At 45.8% G+C, this 27,262-nt stretch overlaps 1 protein-coding gene and 1 non-coding gene across 3 annotated transcripts in view; one reads left to right on the top strand and one right to left on the bottom strand.

Annotated features, from left to right (window-relative positions):
• The window catches only part of Dock1 (dedicator of cytokinesis 1), a 503,223-nt gene that overhangs the window by 443,913 nt on the left and 32,048 nt on the right, over window positions 1-27,262 (top strand). For both annotated transcript variants that reach the window (XM_034495028.2, XM_034495020.2), the window contains exons 38-43: window positions 3,913-4,032; window positions 18,096-18,185; window positions 19,102-19,206; window positions 23,115-23,256; window positions 23,381-23,459; window positions 25,381-25,465. In XM_034495028.2, coding sequence (XP_034350919.1) covers window positions 3,913-4,032; window positions 18,096-18,185; window positions 19,102-19,206; window positions 23,115-23,256; window positions 23,381-23,459; window positions 25,381-25,465 — 621 coding nt within the window. The remainder of the gene's footprint in view (window positions 1-3,912; window positions 4,033-18,095; window positions 18,186-19,101; window positions 19,207-23,114; window positions 23,257-23,380; window positions 23,460-25,380; window positions 25,466-27,262) is intronic.
• Window positions 16,637-16,763, bottom strand: LOC117701721 (small nucleolar RNA SNORA17). The gene has a single exon (XR_004605809.1). It is a non-coding gene; the product is annotated as a small nucleolar RNA SNORA17 (small nucleolar RNA).

Raw genomic sequence — 27,262 nt, forward strand, 5'->3', positions numbered from 1 at the left:
ATCACCATGCACGTCTGTGCGGCTCTTCTTAAGCATTCTGAGTTTATTTCAAATTTTTCTTTTCCATGAGAAATTTTAGTAAACCACTGGCATATGATTTTTATGGATATGGGTATAGTCGGTGATAGAAACAAAAATATCCAAGTGCTCTGATTGCAGATTCAGGCCAGCTGAATGCCAGCCTCACAAGGTGTCAGGTTTACAAACCTTCAGGGGGCTGTGAAGCTGCTGTGAGTCAGAGGGTGTACAGTGTCTCACTTGTGCCAACAGGCTTGAGTATGGCTGGAGAACAGCATTGATAATTAGGAATGACCCTGGCAGGGCAGCCAAGTGGAAGGATAAGTCATCCTCCTTCTCACAGAGGGAGGACGCAGATCTAAACTTTTCTGCAGAGCAGGCCATGCTGAGAGTTGCCGTTGGCTGTTCCAGTCTCTAAAGCATGCTGCTAATGAGCCATAGCATGAGAACTTTCAACTCTGGTGATTCCTTCACTCCTCAGCCCTCTCTAAGACGTTGGCCTTCTGCTTGCGCTGATGGGTTGTGTGATGGGTTGTCTCTCTGATGTCCAATTCCAGAATAGTTAGTAATCCAAACTAGATCCCCATAAAATAACTAGACCAGGTGAATGGACAGATGGATGAGCGGACCAGTGAGTAAATGGATGGATGTGGGAAGGAAAGTAGGGGAAGAGAGAGGGATAGAGGCATGGGTGGGTGGATGTTGGATGATGGATGGGGGAAGGATTTGTGGATAATCAATGGATGGATGGATGGATGGATGGATGGATGGATGGATGGATGGATGAAGGCCATGAAGATACATGAGTAGGTGGTGGGTGTGGATAGACAGGTGAAGAGATGGAGAAACTTCTATGCAACTTCAGGTTTTATATTTTAGAATCTTAGCAAGTCTTTGATTATCTTTCTCATGATACCCTTATTTAAAAAAAAATAAATCAGAAAATTCTGTATGAGATAAACAAGAACCATTAGAGTGTTTAATCAATGAATCTTGTTTCACTGGCTAACCTCCCAAACAGCAAAAATAGAGTAAGAGATAAACCCACAAGAGAAAAGTTATATTAAAATGTGTATTGGATCATGGGAATCAAGGAGGATAGTGTTCCAGAGTTAAACCCCAGACAGACACCTTCTGTCTCTGTCCTTATCCTGACATCCAGGAGCGTGCATGTGCATATGCATGCGCACACACACACACACACACACACACACATACACACACAGGACTCTGCAGTATTTGCCTTTGCCTGAAATGAGCAGGGTTCTGGCAGGCAGAAGGCAAAGAGCTGGCTTACTCTTGCTCCCCCTCCACAGTCCTGAAGGTTGGATGCTTAAGGGCCCTCCTGTCTTGCAGCCATCTGAAGCTTTCCCAAGGAATATCATCTTTGAAGATAGAGATTTTGAGGCATGCTCCGGGAAGCAGCCGTTTCATTTGTAAAGTCCAATGTCTGTATTTATTAGAAATCCAAATGTCAGGAACAGGGTATTTTTGCAAAATGTGAAGATCTTGTTATTCACACCAGGGAAATGAAATGGCTTGGCAGACTGCTCACACTCTTAGAACATAAACTTTATAAGTCTGTATGGATGTAACGTGTGTGTGTGTGTGTGTGTGTGTGTGTGTGTGTGTGTGTGTGTGTAAGCATACCATTTGCTTAGTCTTTGGATATATTGAGGACAGATGGGTTTGTCACAGACTGTGATAGTTTGTTCCACAGCCTAGATCAATAGGCTCAATTGCATTATCTCTTCCACTGGGCTCCAAATTTTCCAATTAAATGGTAAATGAAACATAATCTGCCTCCATATTTCCTATACTGTTACATTTTGTGATTTTTCCCTAAATATGTTTGATATTATTTTCAATGTCAATTCGTGCTGGCTAATCAACTTACTAAGCAAAATGGTCTGTATCCCTGTATCTATGAACTAAAAAGATTTTTAAATGCAATCTTCTTTTTTTACTAATTTTTTTTTTTTTACCAAAAATAAGAATGATTAAAAGCATGAGTGTTTAGCTTAGCAGTTTTATTCATCTGCAGACTTACCATAGAAAGTGTGGGGAACTTCTCCATCCAGATCCAGTATGGTACTTTTATGATCTGAAATCGTACAATAAGCCTTAATCATTTGGCTCTTACTTGTCAGTCACCCAAGTTCAGGTCCACAAATCTACTTTCACAACTGCCAATGTGTTACACGGATGGAGCTTCTCAGTTCTGCTTGCAGATGGGATCTGCAAGGCCATCTTTAATTTGAGCATCTTGTGGACCACCTAAAGGTCTCCCTTCTCCTACCCAACAAGTTGAGGGATAGGGAGCCCTCAGGCTTAGAGTTCAGCCTGAGGTTCAAGAGTTCAGTCCAAGGCTCTTGAGTTTAGGAAGGATGTATGCCTGGGAGCAAGCATCTGATGGCGTGTCACCACTTTCAGTGGAGCCTAACTCCTGACTTCTCCATGCTGGTCCATTTGGCCCTTTGTTCTATGTGGTAGCACCACCAAGGCCCCCACTCTCTAACGCGCACCCCCGAGCCTTGCATCCGTGGAAGATTAAACACGAGACGCAGAGATCGGGTAGTTACTGCAAACGAGGCTTTAATCTGTATCACAAACCTGGAAAACGCGGAAGGGCTGAGTTGTGGAAGGGGCCTGGCTTAAATACGGTCTAGAGTGACGTATTCACTTCTGATTGGCTGTTCGCTCACCACCCAACATTCAGTGACTTTTGGCGGGCTCTCTGCCTTTGCATCTGCGCAGATAATTGTTTACTTCTGGGAAAACACAAGGCTAGTGCAATCTGGGGTGGCGGATTATATTGCGGCTTCCTACACCCACTCCTTGCCTTTTTCTCTTTGTCTGTCATGCCCCTAACAAGTGTCATCAAAGCTGGTCCTGTGGTTTAACTATGTCACTGAGTTCACTGGGATATCCCATGCTCTCACCCGTACTTGTTTGGGAAATAATGCCTGGAAGTTAGTTGCTTCTTTGTAAGACCCTCACCGTCCTGCTTTAACAGAAGGTCACATTGCATCTCACAGGTCCACCTGAGAAGCTCATTCCTGCTATACCCTGAGCCTCCCAAGCCACCCCAGGCAAAGTCACATCTCACACCCTTAGATACCTATGGGATCTTCTTCAGGGATATATTCCATGATGCACTTGTGTGATGGGTGGCTCAGAGCTCCAGTGGGTGAAGCTCCTGACATATCTTGACCCATAGGCACATGGAAAGACCATAAGAAACATCAACTCATTGTTACTGAAGCCCATACCAACAACGGTTTGTTAAGTTAATCCTGAGGAGTTCCCATGCTTTGCCTGTCAAATGGCCTTAACTTCCACTCTGCCACCTCTTCAGATCACACAAAAATTTCCACAAATACTGACAGAACCTGTGCTAGGCAGTGAGCCTACTACTAGTAATGCTGAGACATCTCTTCCTCCATAAGGATAGACTATGAATTTCTCTTCTGAATGACCTGTAATCCATATACATTGTTAAGGTTTTGTGTAACTTCTGACCAAGGGGAGAGAGAGAGAGAGAGAGAGAGAGAGAGAGAGAGACTCATTCCTCATTGAGAACTGTCACCAATCACTTGCTTAGTACACCCTGGCTGCCAGGAAGCTATTTGCAAGCTTGGGAGTCCAAGCTTTGCAGGGATTTTCTACTGGACAAGTCTGGCTCTGCCTTCCCATCTGTCCTTCTCATTGGGCCCTCCAGGGACAGGTTGTAGCCCTGGCATTCCCAGACCTGGGCAGTCTGGTGATAGCAGCCCTGGGTCCCTGGCCTCAGAGTCTCATACCTCAATGCATCTCGATGCCTGTCTTACTGCTCAGTGATATTATTGAACACACCCCTGCCTCGCTGTTATTCATTCCTTGGTTTTTCCACAGTGGTCAGAGGATGTGTGTGCAGCTCACCTCACGCAGCGGGACGGGTTCCAGGCGACAACACAGGGACAGCTGAAAGAGCAGCTCTACCAAGAAATCATTCACTACTTTGACAAAGGCAAGGTAAGACACACACTGTCCCTTGATCTCTCTCATGAGTCCCCCCACAGCACTAGAAGCATACTTCTTAACACATGGTGTTCGCAGAACCAGAAATGTATTACATATTGTGAACGGACGTATTTCATGTATGTTCCTCTGGCTTGTACTTATAAGAAACCTTTTTATTTAAAAAAAAAAAATCAATAGCTCTTTTAGGCACTCTGTAGACAGTAGGGCCTGAAGACATCTGACTGTTTTGATAGCTCTTACTTGAGAAACCAGGTCTGGAAGAGCGGCTTGGACATGTCTTTGTGCTTGGAGCTGGTATATGCTTTTGGCATCTTCCATTTTCCTGTTGTCACTGAAAAATTAACCCTGTGATGAGACAGACTTTGTTCCACCTTGGCAGTTTGTAGATTAATTGGCTTAAGCAAAATGATAGATTCAGTTGACTTTTTTCTAAAAGAAAGCTGCCATCGTTTTAATCAACCGTCTTACACTTTGTCACTGTCCTTGTGATTAGATGTGGAGTCACTATAAAAATCTAGCCACTCTGGCTTAAGAAATTCATAAAACCAAGGTGACTTCCGAGCTCCTTCTGGAGTTCCACTGAATTTTTTTAGTCATGTCAAGGCTGTCCTGTATCACTCCAACAGGATCTCAAAGGGAGCTGGTGTTTTATTTCCTTCTATGGCTGTTGGTCCAGAAGGCTTTGAACAGTAGACACCTATTACCTTTCAATGCTGGAACTCTTGGCCTGGGATTCAGGTGTAATGGAGCCCATGTTCTCTCTGGAGGCCTTCCAAGACCACATGCTTTATGCATCTGGCTTATGGCAGGCATGGTGGGCAGTGGTTGGTACTTGTTTCCTCGTGGACCCATCAGCCAGTTATCTGGGTCTTCCCCGTGCTTACAGTGTGCCTGTGTCTACATTCCTTCTCCTATGAGGACACCAGGCACTGGCCTGTCAGGAGCCTCAGCCTGCTCTATAGAACTGAACTACATCTAAAGTGCCTATTTCCACACGAAGCTCTCACTCACAGATACCAAGGCTTAGGACTACATGTGTCTTTCTGGAAATGCATTTCTACCCACAGTAGCCATTGTTGTACAGAAGGATCTTCCCCCTTGGGTGTTATTCACAGGAACCAAACCCTATTAAAAGTGACTGTTTAGTAGACTCTCTGAGCACAAGCTCAGGTTTCTCTCTGTATCTGAATTCATCGTATGTGTTCTTTCTGCGTGTGTGTGTGTGTGTGTGTGTGTGTGTGTGTGTGTGTGTGTGTTGCTAAGAATTGAACCTAAGCCTCACACATGCCAAGCAAGTGCTTTGCCACCCATTCCTTCTGTTAACCTGTTCATTTGAAAACACCATGCAGTTTCTCAGGCTGACTTTGAACTTGTGATCCTTCTTGCCTCAGTGTTCTTGGCAGCTAGGATGACAGGCCCATGTCACCAGTCTTCTTAACACAGGGAAAAGTCCAAATTCTCTACCCAGGCCACTTGGAAGGTAGATTCTTCTTGACCCTGTAGCAGACTAGCAGGATGTTAAGAAGTGAGGCTGTCACCAGTGGCCACCCTTTACTTTGGTGGCTCTGTAGTATGCTGGGGAATGATGACCAGGTGTTGTGAAGCACAGGTAGAGATCCCAGGCAGGAAGCCTAAGGTAAACAAGGGTCCACCAAGTCTGAGGAGCATGTGCCTCTGTGGGCAGCCAGACTCAGGCCCTCCATGAGCAACACAGCTCCAAAGGACCTTAGACCCTGCTGTTTCTCTGGCTTCATGTCCCTCTCTTTCCCCTCACCTTGCTTTATGTTTCTGCCATGTTTGTTGGAGTCTGGAATATACCAGTCGTGTTCTGTCTAAAAGCTATCTATTACGCCCCCCCCCCACACACACACACACACATACACACACAGCTCTTTTTTTCTCCATCTCAGCCTAAATGTCACCTCTTCCTCACCCATGAACCACCCTCTGTCTTGCTTTGGAGTCCTTTTTTAATTTGCTGCAAGCAGTTTATATGCATGCTTCTGTAGCCTTGCCCAAGAGGCTGTGAGCACTGGAAACAGAGGCTTCACTTGTTTCCTCTCCCAGCATGCCTCATGCTCAGAACAGTGCCTGCCGCCTGCTGCATGCTCACTGAGGGGAGCTTGCTAGATGACCAAACAAAGGAATCCTCAACACTTACCAGCTCTTCCTGCCATGAGAGTGGCTTATTTTCAGTAGGAATAAGGCAGAAGACAGTGAGGTTTTTTGGTTTTAAATGAAAGATAACCTGATAACCTTTTCTATACAATAGTTAATCTTAAAGAATCACATGAAAGGGCAAAAATGGAATGCAGTCAGTTTAGAATGTTCATACCCAACCTTAATCTGTAATACACAAGCACACACCCATATAGAAGCCCCTAGGGGTGTCCTCTTACTGTCCACTTTGAGATGGGGTGTCTCCATGACCTGGCGCTCACTGATTGACTAAACTGAATGGCCAGAAAGCCCCTGGACTCCTCCTGCCTCTCCAGTACTGGAGTTATAGATGCACACACAGCACAACACTTAACATTTTTATGAAGGTGTTAAGGGTTCAAACACAGGTCTTCATGCTTATTCAGCAAGCACTTCACCCACTGAACCATCTTGCCCACCCTAGAACTGTTAATCTTCACTTCTCCCAAGTGATACATGTGTTCTAAGAAAAGTACTACGCATCTAATGGTGTGACTCCTCATAGCTAGAGATACAGGAACTGCTGTCCAAGAGAACTTGACTCTGGTGTTCAATCCTGGCTCCTCTGGGACTGAATATCATTCTTCCATTAGAGGGATCCCGGAAGGCAAACCTACATAGGAAAAGTGTTGCACAATGGGCCCCAGTGTCCTGTGAGGTCACGGGGGAGGGGCATATCGCAGTAGATGCAGACAGTTTGATTCAAGCTTTTGCCTCACTTTCATTTAGGAAACAAGTGTGTGCAACAAATTAGACTGCGTAGTCATAGGAGAACCAATGTCCTTCATGCATTTTGCTCTGGTTGGTTTTGTTGTGTTGTTTTGTTTTTATCAACTTGACACAGGCTAGGGTCATCTGAAAAGAGGGTGCCTTAATTGAGAACATGTCTCCTTAAGATTGATTGAGCTGGAGGCACACCTGTGGGGAATTTTCTTGATTGATGATTGGTTGTGGGAGGGCCCAGCCATGGTGGGTGGCACCACCGCTGGTTCTGTGCTGTATGAGAAAGCAAACAGAGTAAGGTGGGAAGACGGAGCCAGTAAGCAGGGTTTCTTCATGGCTTCTGTATCAGTTCCTGCCACCTTCCCTGGATGATGGACTATAAGCCATGGGGTAAAATAAAGCTTTCCCTTCCCACATTGCTTTTGGCCATGGTGTTTATCACAACAATGGAAAACAAACTAGAACCCCTTTTCTAAAAGGAATGGAATAAGATGTGTGGCCTAGGCCATTGCTGATGACCAAAGATTTTGATGTTTGTGGGGACCAGAGACACAGCTTTTCATCCTTCACTCTAGACTAAAGTTATAAAATCCATCATGAATAACATAAAATACCCCATGAATATGTGATATATCTATCCATTGGGAACATGAAGGAGGGCCCTCGTCAATAAGAGACCCCTCAGACCTATCAAATGACCCATCTTCCAGCAGGCTACTGTGGCAGTGACTAGCAGCCGAGAAACTCAGCAGCAGTGCTAGGAAGGTGGCCTGGGTGGTGAAATGTTTGCATCCAACATTTCACCTAGCACCTACATTGAGTCCCCAACACACATAAAAAGCATAGGACAAGGTTGCGAACCTATAATCCCTGCACTGGGGAAAAGAATCCCAGGAGGAAGCCCTGGGCTTCCTGGGCAGCCAGTCTAGCAAAATGGCAAAGCTCCAGGTTCAGTGAGAGACCCTCTTTTAAAAACAAAACCAAACTAGATATCAATAATGGAAAATTCCTGATGCTGACCCCTGACTTCTACACACACATACATGCAAGTGAACTTTCACACACATGTGTACACCTGAAATGCAATGTTACTTTATTGAATGTGTTGGCATTTCCTGGAACTTCCCTGTTTTGTTATTTGAGTTGAGAATTGTGCCCTTCGGTGGTGCATTTGCCTATGCTGACCAGACCCCACCACCATCAGTTTTTCTTTCCTGGGCTTGTAAGGACCAGTCAACGTTGTCTCCTGGAGAGCTGCATTCTTGTCTAACTCAGGGGGTGAGGGGCTCCCATTACCAGCCACCCACCAACTCCTCTTAATTCCCACCTCCATGTTCTACTTGATTCTGCCTTAGAGCATCAGACTAGTTATTATGCTTCCTGCTCTGAATAATAACCTGACAAATTAGAAACAAGGGAAAGGAGCCAGTCCAACATGACAGGGAAGGAACAGCAGCAGAATAAGGAGGCTGGTCCTTCTACATCTGCTACATCCATAGTCAGGAAGCAGAGGGAAGACAGGAAGAGGGGCTGAGCTACCAAGCCTCAAGGCCCACCCACAGTGATTCACTTTCCCAAATACCATAATGATTCACCAGCTTTCCAAAACAGTGCCACCATCAGAAGACCACAGGAGCCAATGGGGGACTGTATTAGTCAGGGTCCTCTACACTAGTGGTTCTCAATCTTCCTACTGCTGTGACCCTTTAATACAATTCCTCACGTTGCAGTGACTCCCCCCAACCATAAAATTATTTCATTGCTATTTCATAATTGTAATTTGATTACTGTTATTAATTGTAATGTAAATATCTGGTCTGCAGCCCCCAAAAGGGTCGCAACCCACAGGTTAAGAACCATTGCTCTAGACAAACAGAACCAATAGAATGAACGTATACTAGAGGAGGGCTTATTAGATTGGCTTCAGGAAATGTTCAGGATAGTCCATCAATGCCCTTCTCATACCAGAGAGGCTGAAAACCCAGCTCCGCAAACAAGGCTGGATACCTGAGGAACCACTGATATTCAGTCCACACTGGAAGCCCAGAAAAGCTGGTTTTAATATCATGGAAGGAATTAGCAGCAGGAGCAACAGGGTAGCTGAGCTCACCAATGAGAATGAAGATCAATGGAACAGAAGAGTGAAGCTTTCTTTCCTCCATAAACTTTTATCTGGCCTGATATGTTTAAGTTGGGGCTTCCCATGCCAATGAAGGGAATCCCTCACAGACATGCCCACCAGTCAACCTGGTGTATAGACCATCAACCTGTGGAGGGCAGAGGACAACTTGTAAGAAGAGTTTTGTCCTACTACCATGTGGGTTCCAAGGTTAAACTCCTGTCCTTAAGAGAAGGCAAGGACCTCCACCACAGAGCCATGTCACCACCCCTAAACTGTGTGTTTTTAGAGTAGTTTAGATTTACTGCTAAATTGAGCAAAGAGTGCAGTTGTCCTTGTTCCCCTACCCCATAACCCAAGTGCTTCAGAGTGTCAACACAGTCAGATATTTTTGCAGCTGAGCCCCCCCACCCGCCGGCCACTGTTGGAGCAGCAAACACCATGGAATCAAAGATGCTGTCATCAGTTAGGTATTCCATAAAGTTCCTCAGACAATTGTATGATCTTGCTTCTTGACCCTGCCTCTGAGCCTCAGGGAGGGCTCAAAAGCATCACTCTTCTTCCCCACACCAACACCTCATCAGAAGCATCTCTGTCCTGTTAACCGCCCCCCCCACACACACACACACAAATATCCTAGTCTCAAATGCTGTTAACATACTCTGTCCTGAGTCTTGTAGTACAAGTTAGTAACTTGGCTAGAGTACTGCCCCTGGCATTGCATTCGCTCACAATAGAGGCTGCTAATGGGACAAAGATGGGTCCTTGCAAGAGAAAGGCTGGCCATTACTGCAGAGTCCTGTTTGTCTGATCAAAGCAGCCACCTTCAGTCTGAATCGGGTCAGCAGCTTTTTGAGTAGGTGAGCAGACAAACAAACAGGGAGCCCTGACACAGATGAGATTTGCCAAAAGCACTCATGGCCAGACTCATGTCTGAGTGTGTGTGTGTAGGCATGCATAGAACCACTTAAACCTCAAGCAAGTTTGATCTTGCACTTAGAAATGCAGTTTTAATTTTTAAATTACACTTACTTGCTTATATGTATATGTGAGTATATACAAACCATAGTAAAACACTTAAATTATTTTTAAAGGTGTGATAAGATGGAAACAAAATGAAACCTCAGTCTCACCAAGCCTTGTTTCAGGCAGAGCTCTGGATACAGCTTGGCACCGTTGGTCTGGTTCTCCTTGCCCTTAAGGAAATCTTTACTCCATGCTTACTCTATGGAGATAGTATAATAAACCCTTGAGTTGATGCACTGTTGGGACTTTGGACTGAGGAAAGTCGGGCAATGTGAATTGTAGCAGGGTGTTGCTGGCAGGTTAGGAGGAGGGCCCCATTCTCAGGTCCACAGCTGCATCCTGTGTGCTGGGAAGCTTTAACGGAGGGCCTGGGCTGAGGCTGGAATCCAATTCTAAGACAGCCTCCATCTCTACCTTGTGCCATGACACCAGCAAGGCCAACAGGAGTTTTTGCCCTTTGTATTGGGCACATTTACCTATAAAGTATGACCTGTTAGTTTTCTGTGTTTCTCCTGTACAAAAACATTCTTCTAGTTTTTGCTTTTCTTTCGTTCTTTAACGTTTTGAATGACTTTCAGCCTAGCAGTTGGCATCTTAATCTTTTTCCTTTCTCTCCACAAAATGTCATTTCCATTCACTCTCGTTTTCATTCTCCAACATTTCTTCCTTCCACAGCCCAACAATTACCTCAGACTCCTTTCCCATTCCATTTTTACCCCCACCTGGGCCTCTCCCTGCAAAAGCCTGTGTTCGGCTTTATCTGGGAAGCAAGCGTTCTTTTCTGAAGCTGCTCCAAATTGTCTGTCTTATTGTGTTTGGCTGAGGCCTAGTAATTTTCAATAAAGCCCTTAATCCAAGTACTTCACTGAAAATTACCAGGCTTCTCTGTGGAGGATGAGAGTTGAAAATAGCAGCTCTCTCGCTAGTGGGAGAATTTACAGTATGGATGCCTGTCCTACCCAGGTGGCTGCAGCTCTCAATCTCTCAAGTCCAGACCCTGCTGGCCATTAATGACAACGATGCATAATTTCCTGCCAGGATGATGTGTAGAGCCCTGCAACTAGTTTTAATTGGAATTCTCCTTCTTTAGAATAAGATCCCATTGATGAAGTTCACACTTTGCCTTGTGCCAAACTTGGGGGGTGGGGGACAAAAACCAAAATGCACGCAGCCTGCATCATCTGTGAGCTGTCAATAGGAGTCTGGAAGTGTGTTTCCTTTCTTTCTTTCTTTCTTTCTTTCTTTCTTTCTTTCTTTTTTTTTTTTTTTTTTTTTTTTTTTTTTTTTGGTGAGATGGTTAGATTCTGTTTCTAAGTAGGGTGACATTTTCACATTCTGTGACATTCCCATTTAGAAGGCCGTGGGTAAGCCTTGTGGAAGGAACCCTGTCTGTCATAAGTTCATTCTCAGGCTTTGCAAACTCACGGTGTGAGCCAGAGTCTATCTCATCAGACAGATTCTCTGTGGGAATTCAGGTCTCTTAGGTTCTTTGGGATCTGACACTATTAAAAGGAATTAACTTTTGTCAGAACATTTGGGCCAAGAACAATGCTGTCATGCTTCAGTCCGTAGGATCACAGAGACGCTTCTCCACTAACAGACCTACTGTGTGCCACAGGCACCCTGATGTACACAAACATAGGCAGAGTTGACCTCAAGGGGTTCGCAGCCAGCATCTGAGTTCTCAAAGACTAAATGAGCATGTCACACAGGTGGACATAGGAAGATCTACCTCACAGGTCTAAGGGGTCCCTTGTTCAGATTTAAGGACCAGAAAGATGCTCCATGGGCGTGAAGGCCTCCTGCCCATCCTGGGCCACTTGGTCCCTCTGGTGCAGAGGGACCTCAAGCAGAGATGTGGCCTCTTCCACAACATTGATCCTCATCCATTAAACACCAGAAAGCTGTGTGGGACTCTGGAAATTCAGGAGGTAATTGAGTGTGACTATTCCCAATAACTGCCAGGGAAAACGGATGAGCAGTAGAAAAATGGCCGAAAGTCGGGCTTCGTATAAAACACCTTTGCTAGGGAGCTGTTCACAGCCAGTATGTGCACTAAACCAGAGTTGCCCATGGGAGTTCTGGTGAGTCAGTCATGCTAAAGATGAAGAACCTTTCACCCCTAATGACATCTCCCTCTTCATTGGCTGTTGCCCCGCCATCCTGGAGTGTCTCCATCCCTGTAATCCACGTCATGTCTACCTGTGAAAAATCAATACTTGATATATTCTCTGCCACTGGGTGTGCGTGTGCGTGTGCGTGTGTGTGTGATATTTTGCTCTTGCTTTTCTCCCTTATTCCCATGAGATAAAATCTCCCATGGAACTTAGATGTAGATGGGCAGTCAGCAAACTCCATTTATCTTCCTACTGGAGTTACAGTTATGTAAGACCATGGCAGGCTTTGTTGTTGTTGTTGCTGCTGCTGCTGCTGCTTGACAACTAAGGATTTGAACTCAGCTCCTCCTGCTTGCACACTGAGTGTACTTGGCTACTGAGCTGTCACCCAAGTCCCATTCATGACTGTCTATGCTTTCTATGTGGGTTCTGGGAATTGAACACATTGTCTTGTTCTGAGGCTGCCACCTTCTTTCCCTTTGGATCCATCTCCCCAGCCTCCTCGGCTACCACCGACTTGACACTGAGAAAGGTGTTTTATTAGAAAAGAAAGTTTTCTGTGTGCAGGGCTTGAAGAAACGGGGAGCCCCCAAAACCTGGAAGACAGAAAAGATTACTATCTCAGGAAAGGGGAAGAACCTATCCAGTGGGGAAGAGGACTGAGGCCAAACGTGCCCCCGCAGACAATAGCCAACAATTCCCCAGATGCCCTAAACTGGATTAAAGACCTCAGATCAGAAAATAAAGTTGTCTGTGAATCGAGGCATTTTCATTTGGGGCTGTTCAAGCCTGCTAAGCCTGTAGCTCTTGTAAGAATGGAACTGAGCCCGGGTTCAGTCACCAAAGGTCAAAGCGATTCTTTCGCTGAGACAATCTAAATCTAGATCATATTGAATCTGCTTCCTCTGTGGTGGTGAAATATTTTCCTCAGCATTCGTGTTAGAAGTATGAACTGCCCACACTCCCTGTAGAGCCCCGGTCCAATTAAAAATAGATGAAAATCTGCCCAGTGTGGAATCCTTTAACACAAGTGGAGGGGCATGGAGGGGGTGGCTTATGTATTTATAGAAAATCTGATAGAAAACACAACCGCAAGACCTCAGGGTGAGCAAGAAAAGATATTTACTCGAGACCTGTATTTCTTTTAAAAACAATTACTTGGCTACATATCTAAAGTACCTTATCTGTCATTTCGGATCAAGACAGATTAAGCTTTTGCTCGGGAACGAGCAGCTAAGAGAAGGTATATTAGCTTACAGAAACTAAAGAACAATCTACTAAAGGAGACTTACAAGGAGAGGGAATGTTGCCTTTGAAGTGGAAGCATACTAAGGGAGCCATGGGTCACTGGTGCCTAAAAGAAACATTACAGGGGAGAGTGTTCCTCTGGGGATGTGAGCTCTCCAGAAGAGGGCATGAAAGTTCTAGAGAGGTGGATGTGAATACACAGAGAATATGGGATAGCATCAGACCAAAGAGAACAGCGTGAAGTGACCCCTTGACCCAGGGTCCCTGTCTCCTTCTAGACTCCTCTTCAGGCTGCGCTCCCTATATCTGAAGCCCACAAGGGACTTACTTTTACTTTGCTCTTCACAGTATTAAAAATACAATCCATTAATTCAGAGCCACTTTTTTTTTTTCTCATCAAGAATGCCAACTGGCATTGGACATAATGGTACACTCCTGTCATCCCAGAATTTGGGAGGTAGAGGCAAAAGAATCAGGAATTCAAAGTGATCCATCCTCTTCTATCTAGTGAACTGGAGGCTAGCCTGGCACTACATAAGATCCTTTCTCACAATACCCACAATGGGGGGAAGGGGAATAATTTATAAAGTAGTAAGTATGAAGAGAGTATCTCTGGTGGGTATAACTACTGGTGGGTATATCCTTCAGTTAGTTGAGAGAGTCAATAATAATCAACCCCTGTGGTGGGGCCATCCTAACGGGCAGAATGCTCTGTGCCAGGGGTGTGCCAACTGACAGCCCTGGAAGTGCTGGCATGTGATCTTCAAGAGTAAAAATGCAAGTCTACCCGTGAAGTCTATCGTGTCTCTGCCCTGTCACCTGGGCAAGCTCCTTCCCTCTCTGACCCCCAGCTTCCCTGTCTGCAGCCTGGAAATAATACTCCTAACAGGTGGTTGGAGAGCGTCACCTGAGAAGCACAGGTGGCTGGACATCATGTCAGCTAGACATATTTATTTCATTTTTTTACCATGAGTGTCTATGTCAGTGATTCTCAACCTTCCTAATGCCGCAACCCTTTAATACCATTCCTCATGTTGCGGTGACCCTCCCCCACCACAAAGTTATTTTGTTGCTACTTCATAACTAATTTTGCTACTGTGGTGAATTATGATATAATATATAATATGGGACCCCCAAAAGAGTCTGACCCACAGCTTGAGAAACACTGATCTAAGCCCTTGTCAGAGAGACGTTGCCCCCTGGAGGTCTTCATCTTTTTTGTTTTTTTTTAACTTTTTATTGCTTCTTTGTGAGTTTCACATCATGTTCCCCAATCCCACTCATCTCCCCTTCCCCTCCTACCCATCCTCCTTGCAACCTTCCCTCCAACAGAGAAAAAAAAAAAAAAAAACAACTCGCTGCAGAAGTTGTACTGTGCCACAGTGTGTCCCACAGTGTACCCTTCTGTCCACACTTGCAAATGTTCATCGCAATGACTTGTTGGTCTGGTCTGAGGCCTCTGGCTTCTGCTATGCTATCAATACTGAAGCTCCCTGGGACTCTTCCCAGATCGCCTGTGGTTGCCTGGATCCTGGAGATCCTGAAGTTTTGGATCTATAGGACCTGCCCCTTCGTGCTTTACATCAGTTCACTGATAGGGTAAATGTTGAGATGGACCAATTCAAAGCTCTGGATCTGAGAGGTATCTGAGCTGGTCAGCCCACTGACTCTCCAGCTCTCCAGCCCTCAGGGTCTGCTCACCAGCGACCCCCTGCAACCAGAGCCAGCTCTACCCTGCTGCCCAGGTGAGGTGTAGTGCGGGCTCTCCTGAGTGTTTGTACCTGGTGAGGGACATGGCCAGTTCTCCCACTCTCGTGACCCCAGGGGCATCTTTCCCACCTGTCATAAATGGCACAGGATGAGGGAGGTGAGGAAGGTATCAGTCCCTTATCCGTGTCACTGACCTGGAAACAAGAGACAGAGCAGGCCTTCCTGTGCTCATGTCCTCTGGACTGGCTCACCTGCAATCCTCACATCCAGGGCCAACTCTACTGTCCTGCTCAGGTGAGGTACAGGGCCTGCTCTCCCAAATGTTGCAGCAGGTGAGAGACAGGGACAGTTCTCATGCTCTCATGACCCCAGGGTCAGCTCTCCCACCTGGTAGGTGGCAAGGGGTAAGGGTGATAGTGGCCATTTCTCCCTTGCCCACACTGCCCTATGACAGAAAACTTGGGGTGGAGGTGGGGGCAGCTCTCTCATGACACCCATGAGAGATCTCCATGGCACAGGCAACAATAGCATCTCTGAAGACACCCTTGGGGAAGGTCACCAGTGCCCCCACCGTCAAGATCAGCTCTACTGTGCTGCCCAGGTGAGGTGCAGGAAGGGGCTGCTCTCCTGCTCTCATGACCCCAATTGGGCCAACTCTCTCACCTGGAGGCGTCTTTTCCTCTCTTCCTTACCCATGTCACCACAAGTCTGACAAGTGCTGTGGCCAGCTATCTCACACTCAAGCCCCTGGGACCAGAATGACGCCCTCCCCTCCAAAGGTCAGCTCTACTGTGCCAAGGCAAGGTGTGAGTGTGCAGTTGGTGAGGGGTAGGGTCCTTTCTCCTGCTCTCAGGGCCCCACGGCCTGCTTTCTCACCTGCCACGGATGGTGAGGGTCAAGGGGGGAGGAGGGTATCTCTTCTTCCTCCGTGCCACGTGAGAGGGCCAGCATTCCCATGATGCCTAGGTGAGGGCCGTGGGACCATTTCTATACAGCCCTCGGACATCAACATGTCCCTAGGCGGCAACTTAGACCCGGGACATCTGCCTGGCCTTTGGTAATGGATACCTGCAACTGCATGGCCACCAACTCAGATATGGACCCCACCTTCCATTCCTCCACCACTTACTTGCTCATCTTAGTGGCTCCCGGGGTCTCTGAGTAACTGGTGTTGTCTCTGAAGCAGTCTCAGGAATGCTCTGCTCATGCGTTACGGTGCCAGGCAGGGGTTGTCTCAGGATAGTTCCCTGTCTGGGCCCCATGGTGCCAGTCTGGTGGTCACCTTAGGTTGCACCTTGTCCAGTCTGCCCAAGTGGCCCCATGTGAGGGCCATCTGTCTCAAGCTCACTCTCACTCAGGGCCCTTAGTCCCCTAGTCTCTGGGCATTCTCCCCATACTGGGAACCCATCTGGGCCTGTCTACTACCAAACTAGTGGTAATCTCAGGCTCCCTTTCTTCAGGCTACTAATCATTCAGATATTCACAGGTCAGAGCACTGAGCATGGACATAGCCTCTCCCCCTCTGCTACTACTGACTCACACGGGACGGCAGCCATACCTGTAACGTCTCTAGGGGCAGGAGTCCTCATCTTTTTCCAGCTACTAGTAGGCAGGAATGAGTGGCTCCCATGAAGATGAATTCTGTGATCTCCTGAGAATGTGAAAATATAGAGATATGAGGCTCGGATTACAGTTTGTTAAGAACTGTCTGAACTTTAGTTTCCTGTCGACCTCCAGTTCTGTGTACTGAGTCTTGAGGAGCAGGTAGAAATGTCCTCAGGTTTCATGGGAGTGACACTCTTGGGGGAATGCAGTCTGGGGAGAGAAGACAAGCATGTTCCAGTTTTAATACATCAAAGAAAGTTCTGGGTTACTGAAGCCCAAAGAGGAGAGTGGGCAACAGTTGGGATCTTAGGGGAGCTGCTACCTCCAAATGTCCCATGCTTCTCAGGCAATCCATCTTTCCCAAGGGGGAGTCAGGTCTAGCATCAAATTACTATGTTCAAAAGTTTATCCATATTAAGAAATGCAGATGATGATGGTGATGATGGTGATTGATGATGATGGTGGTGATGATGATTGTGATGATGATGATGGTGGTGATGATGATAGCTGGAGAAATGCTCTTCCATTAAGTGTCCTCTTCTTGCAGGGTCCCAAGTTTGGTTCCCAGCACCCGCACTGGACACCTTACAACAGCCTATAACTCCATCGCCTTTCAACTCAGAGGACACTGGCACTTACATGCATGCATACATGTGTGTGTGTGCGTGTGCGTGTGTGTGTGTACAAAATAAATAAGTAAAATAAAATAAGTAAACATTTATCCATGTTTTTAAAAGTAAGCTACTTGGAGAAGCATCTTCAAACTGTTTGCCATAGGAAAATCCCCTTTTCAAATACTGGCAGGATTTGCATCTGCAAAAAGCAAGCATTCTGAAGCTTTGAGTTGGCGTTTCTGGCATTGTGCACTCTGGGACCTGATGGCTATGCAGTGGGAACATTTGGGAAGTAGCCACGTAGTAGATGTTCCTAGCTATGCATCTTCACCCTGTGGTGTCTCTTCCCTGGCTCCCAGGCTGCCCTGACAGATGGTCCTTGGCGGCCATTACTGGCAGCAGGAGAGTGAGGACAAGTGATGCTGGACCAGCAGACTTCCGTGCCGGGGGAAGAGGTGGTATGACAGATGAGCCTCGGGTTGAGCAGTTTAGTCAAGACTGCGGGTCCTGAGCCAAGAGCTGGAACCTCTAGAAAATACTTGTACATTTCCTGCATGATTCTCCAGCGTGTCCATTAATCTCGTGCATTTCTGCATGTTTCATTGTAAAGAATGATTTTCCTGTTTGACATGATGCATGACTCATGCTTGGCTCTCTCTCTCTTTCTCTCTCTCTTCTCTGTGTCACTCACAGATGTGGGAGGAGGCCATCGCACTGGGCAAGGAACTTGCCGAGCAGTACGAAACGGAGATGTTTGATTATGAGCAGCTGAGTGAATTGCTGGTCAGTCCTTACTTGGGTTTGGGTTTGGGTTTGGGTTTGGGTTTGGGTTTGGGTTTGGGTTTGGGTTTGGGTTTGGGTTTGGGTTTGGGCTTGGGCTTGGGCTTGGGCTTGGGCTTGGGCTTGGGCTTGGGCTTAGGCTTAGACTTGGATTTCTTAGATTTCCCATTCAGTTTTCATGTTGAGATCTGCCTCAACTGTACCCTTGCCTTTGACCTGTCCCCTCTGTATTGTCTTGAGAAATGGATGTCCTTTGTATGCTGGTTGATCCCAGCCTATGAAATTTTACTTTTTATTCTCAAGTAGGCTAAGAAGTTAAATCTTGCATTAGTAATGCACAACAGGTGCTTACGTCCTAAGTACAGGGGTCTTGGCAGCCTCGAGTTTCAGCTAGTTTAAAGCGTTCACCCTTGCCACAAGAAGAGGCGGACAGGAGGTGGCCAGAACCTTAAGTGCTGTGACATCATCTAAGTTTTTAGCTGCTGCCTTCTCAGCCATGCCGTTGTGTGTGTGTGTGTGTGTGTGTGTGTGTGTGTGTGTGTGTGTGTGTGTGTGCGCGCGCGCGCGTGCGCGCGCGCGTGCAAACACAGCAGACCACATTTGTGACAGAGTGTTTACCTATGATTTAGAGCAGAATAATTCTGTCCTTCAGATTCTCCCAGTGTCTGCTCTATGTCCCTTTTTTAAAAAGCACTAAAAGCACATGGAAATCATTTCCTTGGATTATTGAAAATACCCTCAAAAGACAACTAGTGACCGAGTGTGGCTTGTTTAGGTTACCTTGCTGAACAGCATGAAAAATAATGTCAAAATTGAGATTCAGCCAGATACACGTCTTAGGCCCCCAAGAAGAATCCAGAAGGGTGGGTGCTCCAATGCTCTATGGGAACCTAAAATGAGTTTTTGTTTTTTGTTCCAGAAAAAACAGGCACAATTTTATGAGAACATTGTCAAGGTGATAAGACCCAAGCCGGACTATTTTGCTGTTGGCTACTATGGGCAAGGATTTCCTTCATTCCTTCGGGTAAGTTTGATTCTTCTTGCTCCGAGCCAGTTTCACTCGTTCAGCAGAGAGACCCTTTCCGGTCTTAACGCTTTACACAGCAAAGTCAGATGTTGACTCTGAGGTGCCCGAGAGGGACCAAAACTATTTACTACATGAGGACTCTGCTTACATATAGAGATTTTTGTGTGATTTTTTTTTTCCTGAAAGAACTCTTCTCAGAAATTTGTGTGTGTGTGTTTAATTGTGCTGAAATATACATAGCAAGCTGGAGAGATGAGTCAGTAGGCAGAGCATTTGCCACAAGTGTGAGGACCTGAGTTCAGATCCCCAGAACCTATATAAAGCCAGACTCAATGGCACATATCCACAAGGCCTACCCTCCTACCAAAAGATGGGATGTGGAGCTAGGAGACCCTCTGGAAGCCCATAGGCCAGCCAGTCTGGTATGTATAGCAGTAAATAGCAAAGGGATCCCGCCGCAAACAAAGAGGGACCAATACTCATGGCTCCTCTCGTCTCCATAAACACTCTGTGGTATGCATGTGCATTTTATAAAAACTTTGGTGTCTCTATGAGTGCCCCACATGTGTCTCAAGGAAAAGAGAAACCAGCCTTGGGCTTGACACACTCATGCTCATGGGGTGTTAGAGTCTAGGCCCCAGGCACAGAGTCCCCTGTGATACAGGGGCCACCAACCATGGAAATAGTATCTAGCTCCAACAGTAAGGCAGCAGCCCGAGTAAGCATGAGATGGACTGCCCCCCAGGAGGCATGCTGCAATTCAGTCTGAAGCACTGGCTACTGCAGGCCCCAGGGACCATCCTGGGTCACTTCCACCATCAAAGGACAAAATATAAAGTAAGACTAAAGAGTTTAAAGTGCTTGATTAATTTTGAGCTGACTTTCCCGACACACCTGAATAACTCTGTGGGGCTGGAGCAATATATCCATTACGCTTCACAGATCGCCTGGCAGGGGTCAGTCTGGCAATGACATTACCAGTTACCAAAAAGTGGGCGGAATGTTTAGCAACTCCAAGCTGCCGAGAGAGCAGACGCCGAGCTATCTGCCTGTCCCCTTGGCACTGTTTCTCTCCATAAATCCAGCTCGTTGCTTTTTTTTTTTTTTTGCATTCTTATTAATATTTATCATTCTCACAAGGAATAAATATCTCTGACTCTATGTACATCCCCCCCTCCCCCGTTTTCATGTTTGGAAGGACTACTGCAGAATGCAAAGTAATGGACATTTCTGGAAAATATTATTAGTGTTTTTCCTCTATAACTCTAGTGTTTTTTCTATTAAAGCCTTTATGTGTTTTTATGATTGTGCCTTCTTCGAGGGTAAAGCTTAATAAATGCATGCTACTTTCTGAGTAGTCTGCTCTCTAGTAAATCTTACTGCATTCCTGAAATGTTTGGCTTCGTAGAGCCTCACAGAAGGCCCAGACTCTGTATTTATATTTCTAATTAAGACTACATATTACTTTGCTTTCTACTTGACATTTTTCTTCCAGAAAAAAAATAGAGCATTTTTTTCTTCCATAATGATGTTTCAAGCCATACCTAAGTGCAAAGCAGGGGAGAAAAATCTAATCCTTAAACTGTTACTTCCTTAGTAATTTGTTAAACTACAGAATAAACTGGGACTTGAAAAGGGATTGTTCAGATCAGTTTGGATTGTTATAACAAAACACCTTAGACTGGGTAATTTATAAACAACAAAAATTTATTGCGCGTAGATCTGGAGGCTGGGAACTCCAGGGCAAGGAACCAGTAGATTCTGTGTCCCTGAGGCCCTGTAGAGTAGAAGAAAATTTCTGGAGACCTTAGTGGAGCCAGTCCTTTCCCAACATGTTCAACTAGCCAGCGACCATTACACTGGTGACTATATTTCAGTGTTTAAAGGGTAAAAGTGTGGCAGGGTCCTTCAAGCCACAGCAAGGGCAGGCATCACCCCTTATCTCTGTGAAAATGTGCTGATTAGATATGTTTTTACTTATGGCTGAGTCAACACAGATCTGAGAATGTGTAGAAAATGCTGTTACCTCTGCCCCTCTCTTGGTCCTCTTGGTCATATCTGTCCGTGGACAGCTACTGATGAAGGCGGGGCTTCACCTAGCATCACTAGCTGATGCAGACAAGTCTCCTAGTAGATAGCAGAAGCACAGAAAAGGACTAGGTGTTAGAGAGGTGGCAGTCTTCAAATGACAGCAGGTATGTAATGCTGTAGCCACTGACACCTGTTTGTAACTGGGCTGACATGCAGAATTCTCTGGTCCTTGAAGAGATCTGTTCTGTCTCAGGACCCTTCCTTCCAGATGTATGGGTGTGACTGATCAAACCCACAGGGAGGGTAAGGAGGGTAAAAGGGGAGTGCCCCTTTACTTTACTGAGCTACCTGGTCTGTCCTGAGCTAACAGCCTCCAGTGAAATCTAGGTTGGAGAATGTCACTTGAAAATGACAAAGGCCTAAAAGCTGCATACACCTTGTCATTGCTGAGTAAGGATCATACAGAGCTCATCCCGCCAGAAGGAAGTCCTACCAGTCACTCATTTCCAGGCTTCAGAGAGGCCAGGAGCTTAGGGTCTTCCTGTTTGACTGAGGTCCCCTTTCCTCCATCTCTGCTGACCTCCCTGTGATACCCATGGACTGGGTCAGGCTCCAAGGACCTCCCCTTAGTCTTATGCAGAGATATATTCTTTTTAGCAGAGAAATGATGACTTAATTAGGGCTACAAGGGGGAGGCACCTACCACTGGCTGCTAGGTTCTCATGCCAACTCTTTTCTGTGTCTAGGTAGACAATTAACACAGGACCCAATTCACATGAGAGAAACGTAAAACCTAAATTAATTTTACACACACACACACACACACACACACACGTGTGGATCTTTCACAAGAAAATACATTCCAATTATATGACCAGAGTTGATACTTTTTTTGACAAAGAGTACAATGAATTAGCAAAATAAAAGCAAGGCAAACACCCAACAAGATAGAAACTTCTGAGGATGTTACTGAGATGGGAGGTTATCCGGGTTACAGTGGAGTATGGAAGGTTCCCCAAGGAAGAATCCCATTGCTTCCTTGAAAATGAAAGTAGAGGCTAATAGGTGTGTTGGCACATGGCTTTAATCTCAGCATTTGGGAGGCAGAAGCAAGAGGTCAGCCTGGTCTACACAGTGAGTTCCAGGACAGCCAGAGCTACATAATACGAGACTTTCCCTCTCTCAAAACAAAAACAGGAGAAGGAGGCTGAGCAACCCCTATAGTGGCCACAGTTCTGTGGGGAAATTTGGCTTTAAATAATTGTATTCTAGTCACCTATTCTTAACTCCTCCACCTTCACCTGAGAAGGAAAACAACTATCATTGTCCACACACACTGGCTACTTAACCCTTATGAACATGTGTGGGACTCCTGTGCCTGGCTTAGTTACTTATTACATTTATTTATATAAAAATAGAACTTATTGTGCTCTCGTATGTGTGTGTGCAGGCATGCATGTGTGTGTTCATGTCCCATGGTGTGCATATGCAGGTCAGAGGACAACTTGTGAGACTCACTTCTTCTTATACCATGTGGGGCCCAGGGATTGAACTCAGCTTGTCAGGCTTGGCTTTCAAGTACCTTTACCTGCCAAGCCATCTTGCTGGCCACCTTCACAGGTTTGTAATGGGTTCTTTTTGCTACAAATAAAGTTCACAGTGATTGTTCAGCCATATGAATTTTGGTGCTCTTGACTAGAGAGTATAGTTGCTAGTTATTCTTAAATGCAGTGGCTTAAAAAGAAAAAAAAATTGTTCAAAACAAACAACAAACAAACAAGCTCGTCAAACATGTTTGAAGACCAACACTCTGTATATAAGCTTCTCTCGGTCCTCCCCCTGTGGGGTTATTAAACAAAGGTCACTGTCTCCAGGGGAAAGTGTTCATTTACCGAGGCAAAGAATATGAGCGACGGGAAGATTTTGAAGCTCGGCTGTTAACTCAGTTTCCAAATGCTGAGAAAATGAAGACGACGTCCCCACCTGGCGATGACATTAAGACTTCTCCCGGCCAGTGTATCCTTTAAGAGAGCAGGAGGGGCCATACATGGGAACATGGATGCACTGGTGCATGCAGGGAGCAGGGCTTCTCTTGGTTGTCATGTATGCTGCCATCTGGTCCTTAACTCTCTTTCCTCAGACATCCAGTGCTTCACAGTGAAGCCCAAGCTGGATTTGCCTCCCAAATTTCACCGGCCGGTGTCTGAACAGATTGTAAGGTAACCACACTAATTTTTTTTTTTTTTTTTAACAATAAGAAGTGACAAGATGCTGATGGGTCTCTTGCTAATAAGTCTACCTTTAAAGTGTAGACTTTAACCTTTGAAGAACATGCTAGATGTTTCTTTTACCCTCTCCCAAGAACAAGGAAAGCTAGTGATTTCTGGCACCCACAAAAGGGTAAGAGCGTTATTAGAGGGATGCTCAGGATTACTTTCCCTGCAAAGATGAAACCCAGAAGAAAGTAGGCCGTAGGTCTCCTTAGAGACCACACATTCAGTATAGAATACCCAACCTCGCCCCTCTCCTGTGGAGGAGCAGACTCATTGCCTTTTATGATATAGAAGCAGACTGGTGTATTTGCTCCTCATTAAGGTACAAAGCAGAAACCTTTTGTACTGGGGTTAGAAGGGTCATTCCATTGGTAAAGCGCTTACTTTGCAAGCATTCGAGCCTCCATGTTATCCCCGGTCCCCATATTAAAAACAAACAAACAGAAACCACCAGGTATGGTGCTTTATGCTTTAACCCAGCAATGGCAAAGCGGAAAGCAAAGACTGGGGAATCCCAGTAAACTCACTGCTCAGCAAGCAGAGCTACTCGGTAAGGTTCCAGGCTATTGAGAGACCCTGTCTCAAACAGAAAGTGGAAGGTGCCTGAAAGACCATGCCAAGGCCTGTCCTCTGACCTCTACATGCACCCCCACCCCGCAACAAATGAACACACAGACAGGGTCATGCAGTGAGTGGCATTTAAACTGCACATATCCCAGTGAGACTGAGCTCACACACCGGTGCTAAGCTGCGACGGACCCTGAGGGGGCGCTATAGAGTCAGCTCCCTGCAGGCTCTTGGCTGTGGTGAATCATCCCTTTGATCTCTGAGCTCTTGGGAACTGCAGCCCCTTTGAGGCCTGCTCCTCCTCTGGTCTGTTTGTTCCACATCCTGCAGTTCCATGGACCCTTTAGCCTTTCATCACTATTGCCTTGGAAGTCATGGAAACAAGCCAGGGCTGCCTTTCTGTCGGAGTGTGTTCACAGAAATGCAGCAGTAGGCAAAGAGAGAATCACAGAGCCCCTCACATGGCTTCGTGCACATTCTCTCCTGGGGAGAGAATTAAGTCACACATGCGCCCTTCACAAGCGTGGGCCACCCACTAAGGAAGACAGACAACAGGCTGTTTATGGTCCTGCATGCATATCACTCTGCTCAATCTACATCTCAGACATCTGAAACTAAAGTGCAGGACACCCTTCTTTTTTTAAAAAGATACACATTGTCGACTTCTCTAGATAAGTTAACTGGGGCAGAGCAAGTGGATCTTTGTGTTTTCAAGGCCAGCCTTGTCCATATAACAAGGTGGAAGCCATCCAGGACTGCATAATGAAACTCTATCTCAAAAAAAAAAAAAAAAAAAAAAACCCTACATATATATACATACATAAATATGTGTGTGTGTGTGTGTGTGTGTGTGTGTGTGTATTTGGTGTGTGTATGTATGTAGTTTTATTATTTATTATGGATTATATATGTATCACTAAATTATATATATCTATATCACTAAAACCACACATTATTGTTGTTGAAAAGCAGTGCGCACATCTATGGATTCCACAGGCACTTTTTCTCTGCTTCTCTTCACCTTGCCAAGCCTGTGCCCGATCCTCCTTACTCAGCATCTCTTCCCCCCTGAGGGCTGGCAGAGACAGAGAGGAGGCAAAAATCCCCAGTCAGTTTTTCTACCTGCAGCATGTCCCTCCAGAAGCTGCTGAAGGAAGAGCCAAGGCCGTGGCTTCAGGTCAAATTTGGGGATACTTCCTGAGATGTAGTACTGTATTCTGAACAAGAACCCTCTCCCCCAATCTACCAGCAAGTCAGCTGCTTTTAGGTTAATAGTCTAATGATTTGTCTGTCTCTACAGTTTTTACAGGGTGAATGAGGTACAGCGATTTGAATATTCACGGCCCATCCGGAAAGGGGAGAAAAACCCAGACAATGAATTTGCGGTAATTTAAAAACAACTACAACCACAGTAACAACACCCCCAAATCCCCACCTATTCTTCCAACCATAGAAGAGCCAGGAGAACACAACACTACAGGCCACCATGGACAGTGATAAATGTCTCTGTACATTGCATGCAGACATCCCAAGCATTACGCATCAGACTGAGTAAAGCTAGTAGCATCTCACAGAGCTTATCATCAAGATAGCTGAGACATGAAATAATGGACCAATAGCATTAGGGCATTGGGTATTTCCTTCTAATGAATGTAAAATAATAATAATTAATCTTGTCCCCATCTCCACTTCAAATGAATGAGACTCAAACTAGGATTTATTTATTAGACTCCGTGCAATTATGAAAGGATAGCCCCTAATCTAATCCTCTAACACTAGTATCAGTGCTCAGAACTCCAGAGGCTAATTTGGCCTTGGTGACAAGGACAGTCAGGTGAGGCCAACACCAAGCCTTCCTGTAACTCATCACACTGCAGCAGGATTCTCACAGCCATTCCAGACTAGATGATCCTCTGTGGGGCCACACCATGCACGTCCAACCTGAATCCAATGTCATCTCTCTGGTCATAACAACCAACCATAGCTCTAGACACTGCCAGGTATTTTTGCAGCCACTATATCAACCCTGGAAATAGTAACACACACACACACACACACACACACACACACACACACACACACACACACAGAGAGAGAGAGAGAGAGAGAGAGAGAGAGAGAGAGAGAGAGAGAACAAACTGGGGAGATGCCTTGCCATACAAGCATGGGGACCTGAATTCCATCTCCAGAACCCATGTCAATAAACTTGGGTGTGGTAATGCATATTTATAATCCAGCATTGGGGTGACAGAGTAAGGTAGATCTCTGGAGCTCACTGGCTAACCACTCTAGCTTACTAGGCAAACCCCAGGTCCCAATAAAGAGACCCTGGGTATCACAAAACAAAGCAGACCTCTGCCTTCTACCTGTTTCTCTCTCTCTCTCTCTCTCTCTCTCTCTCTCTCTCTCTCTCTCTCTCTCTCTCTCTCTCTGTACAAATAAATTGATTTAATGGCACCCATTTCAAAATGCATCAGGCAAACCTATAGTTTGAGATGTTAAGAGCTCTTACCGGAACTGCCCCCTGCAGAATTCCTCTTCAGACCCATATTCCAAGGAGACTTTAGCCCCTAAGTAATAGCAAAGGCAAGCCCTGCAAACATGGCCTCATTTGTCATCAAGAAGCCTTTGGGATATAGGAGGCCAAAGGCGAATTAACACCCACAGCTAACCCAAAGCATAGTTTGAAGCCTGATGTCAGGATTGCTTTGGGTAGAAGGACTTTCACCCTCCCTTCCTAGAAATACTTAGAGGAAAAAAAACTGAGCTTCCTTAACACCTCCTGGGAGTCACCTTAGTGACATCCCCTCTGGAACAGAGACCAGTGTCCTTGTGTGATGACAGGACTTTGGAGTGAGTTGATTCATTGTTTCAAGACAAAGGTTGTGTTCCTTGGCCAGTACCATCATCCCAGGCCTTTGATGGCTGGTCCTTACAGTGTTAACTAGGGTCAGAGCCTAGGCACAGACAACCTGGACATTCACACTAAGTGTAGATTAACAGTTTTCTTGAGTATTTTTCCCACAATAATAAATCATGTCATTCTGCAATGTCAAGGACTCAGGGATTTATTGACTTTCCCCCATTACCCGCACCTCATCTTGCAGTATGTATATTCTTATACTGTAAGGAATAGACACATGGAGGCCAAGCAAATTGCTGAAGGGCGCTCAGCCAGCCGG

Source organism: Arvicanthis niloticus, chromosome 1, assembly GCF_011762505.2.
Source record: "Arvicanthis niloticus isolate mArvNil1 chromosome 1, mArvNil1.pat.X, whole genome shotgun sequence".
Lineage (NCBI taxonomy): Eukaryota > Metazoa > Chordata > Mammalia > Rodentia > Muridae > Arvicanthis > Arvicanthis niloticus.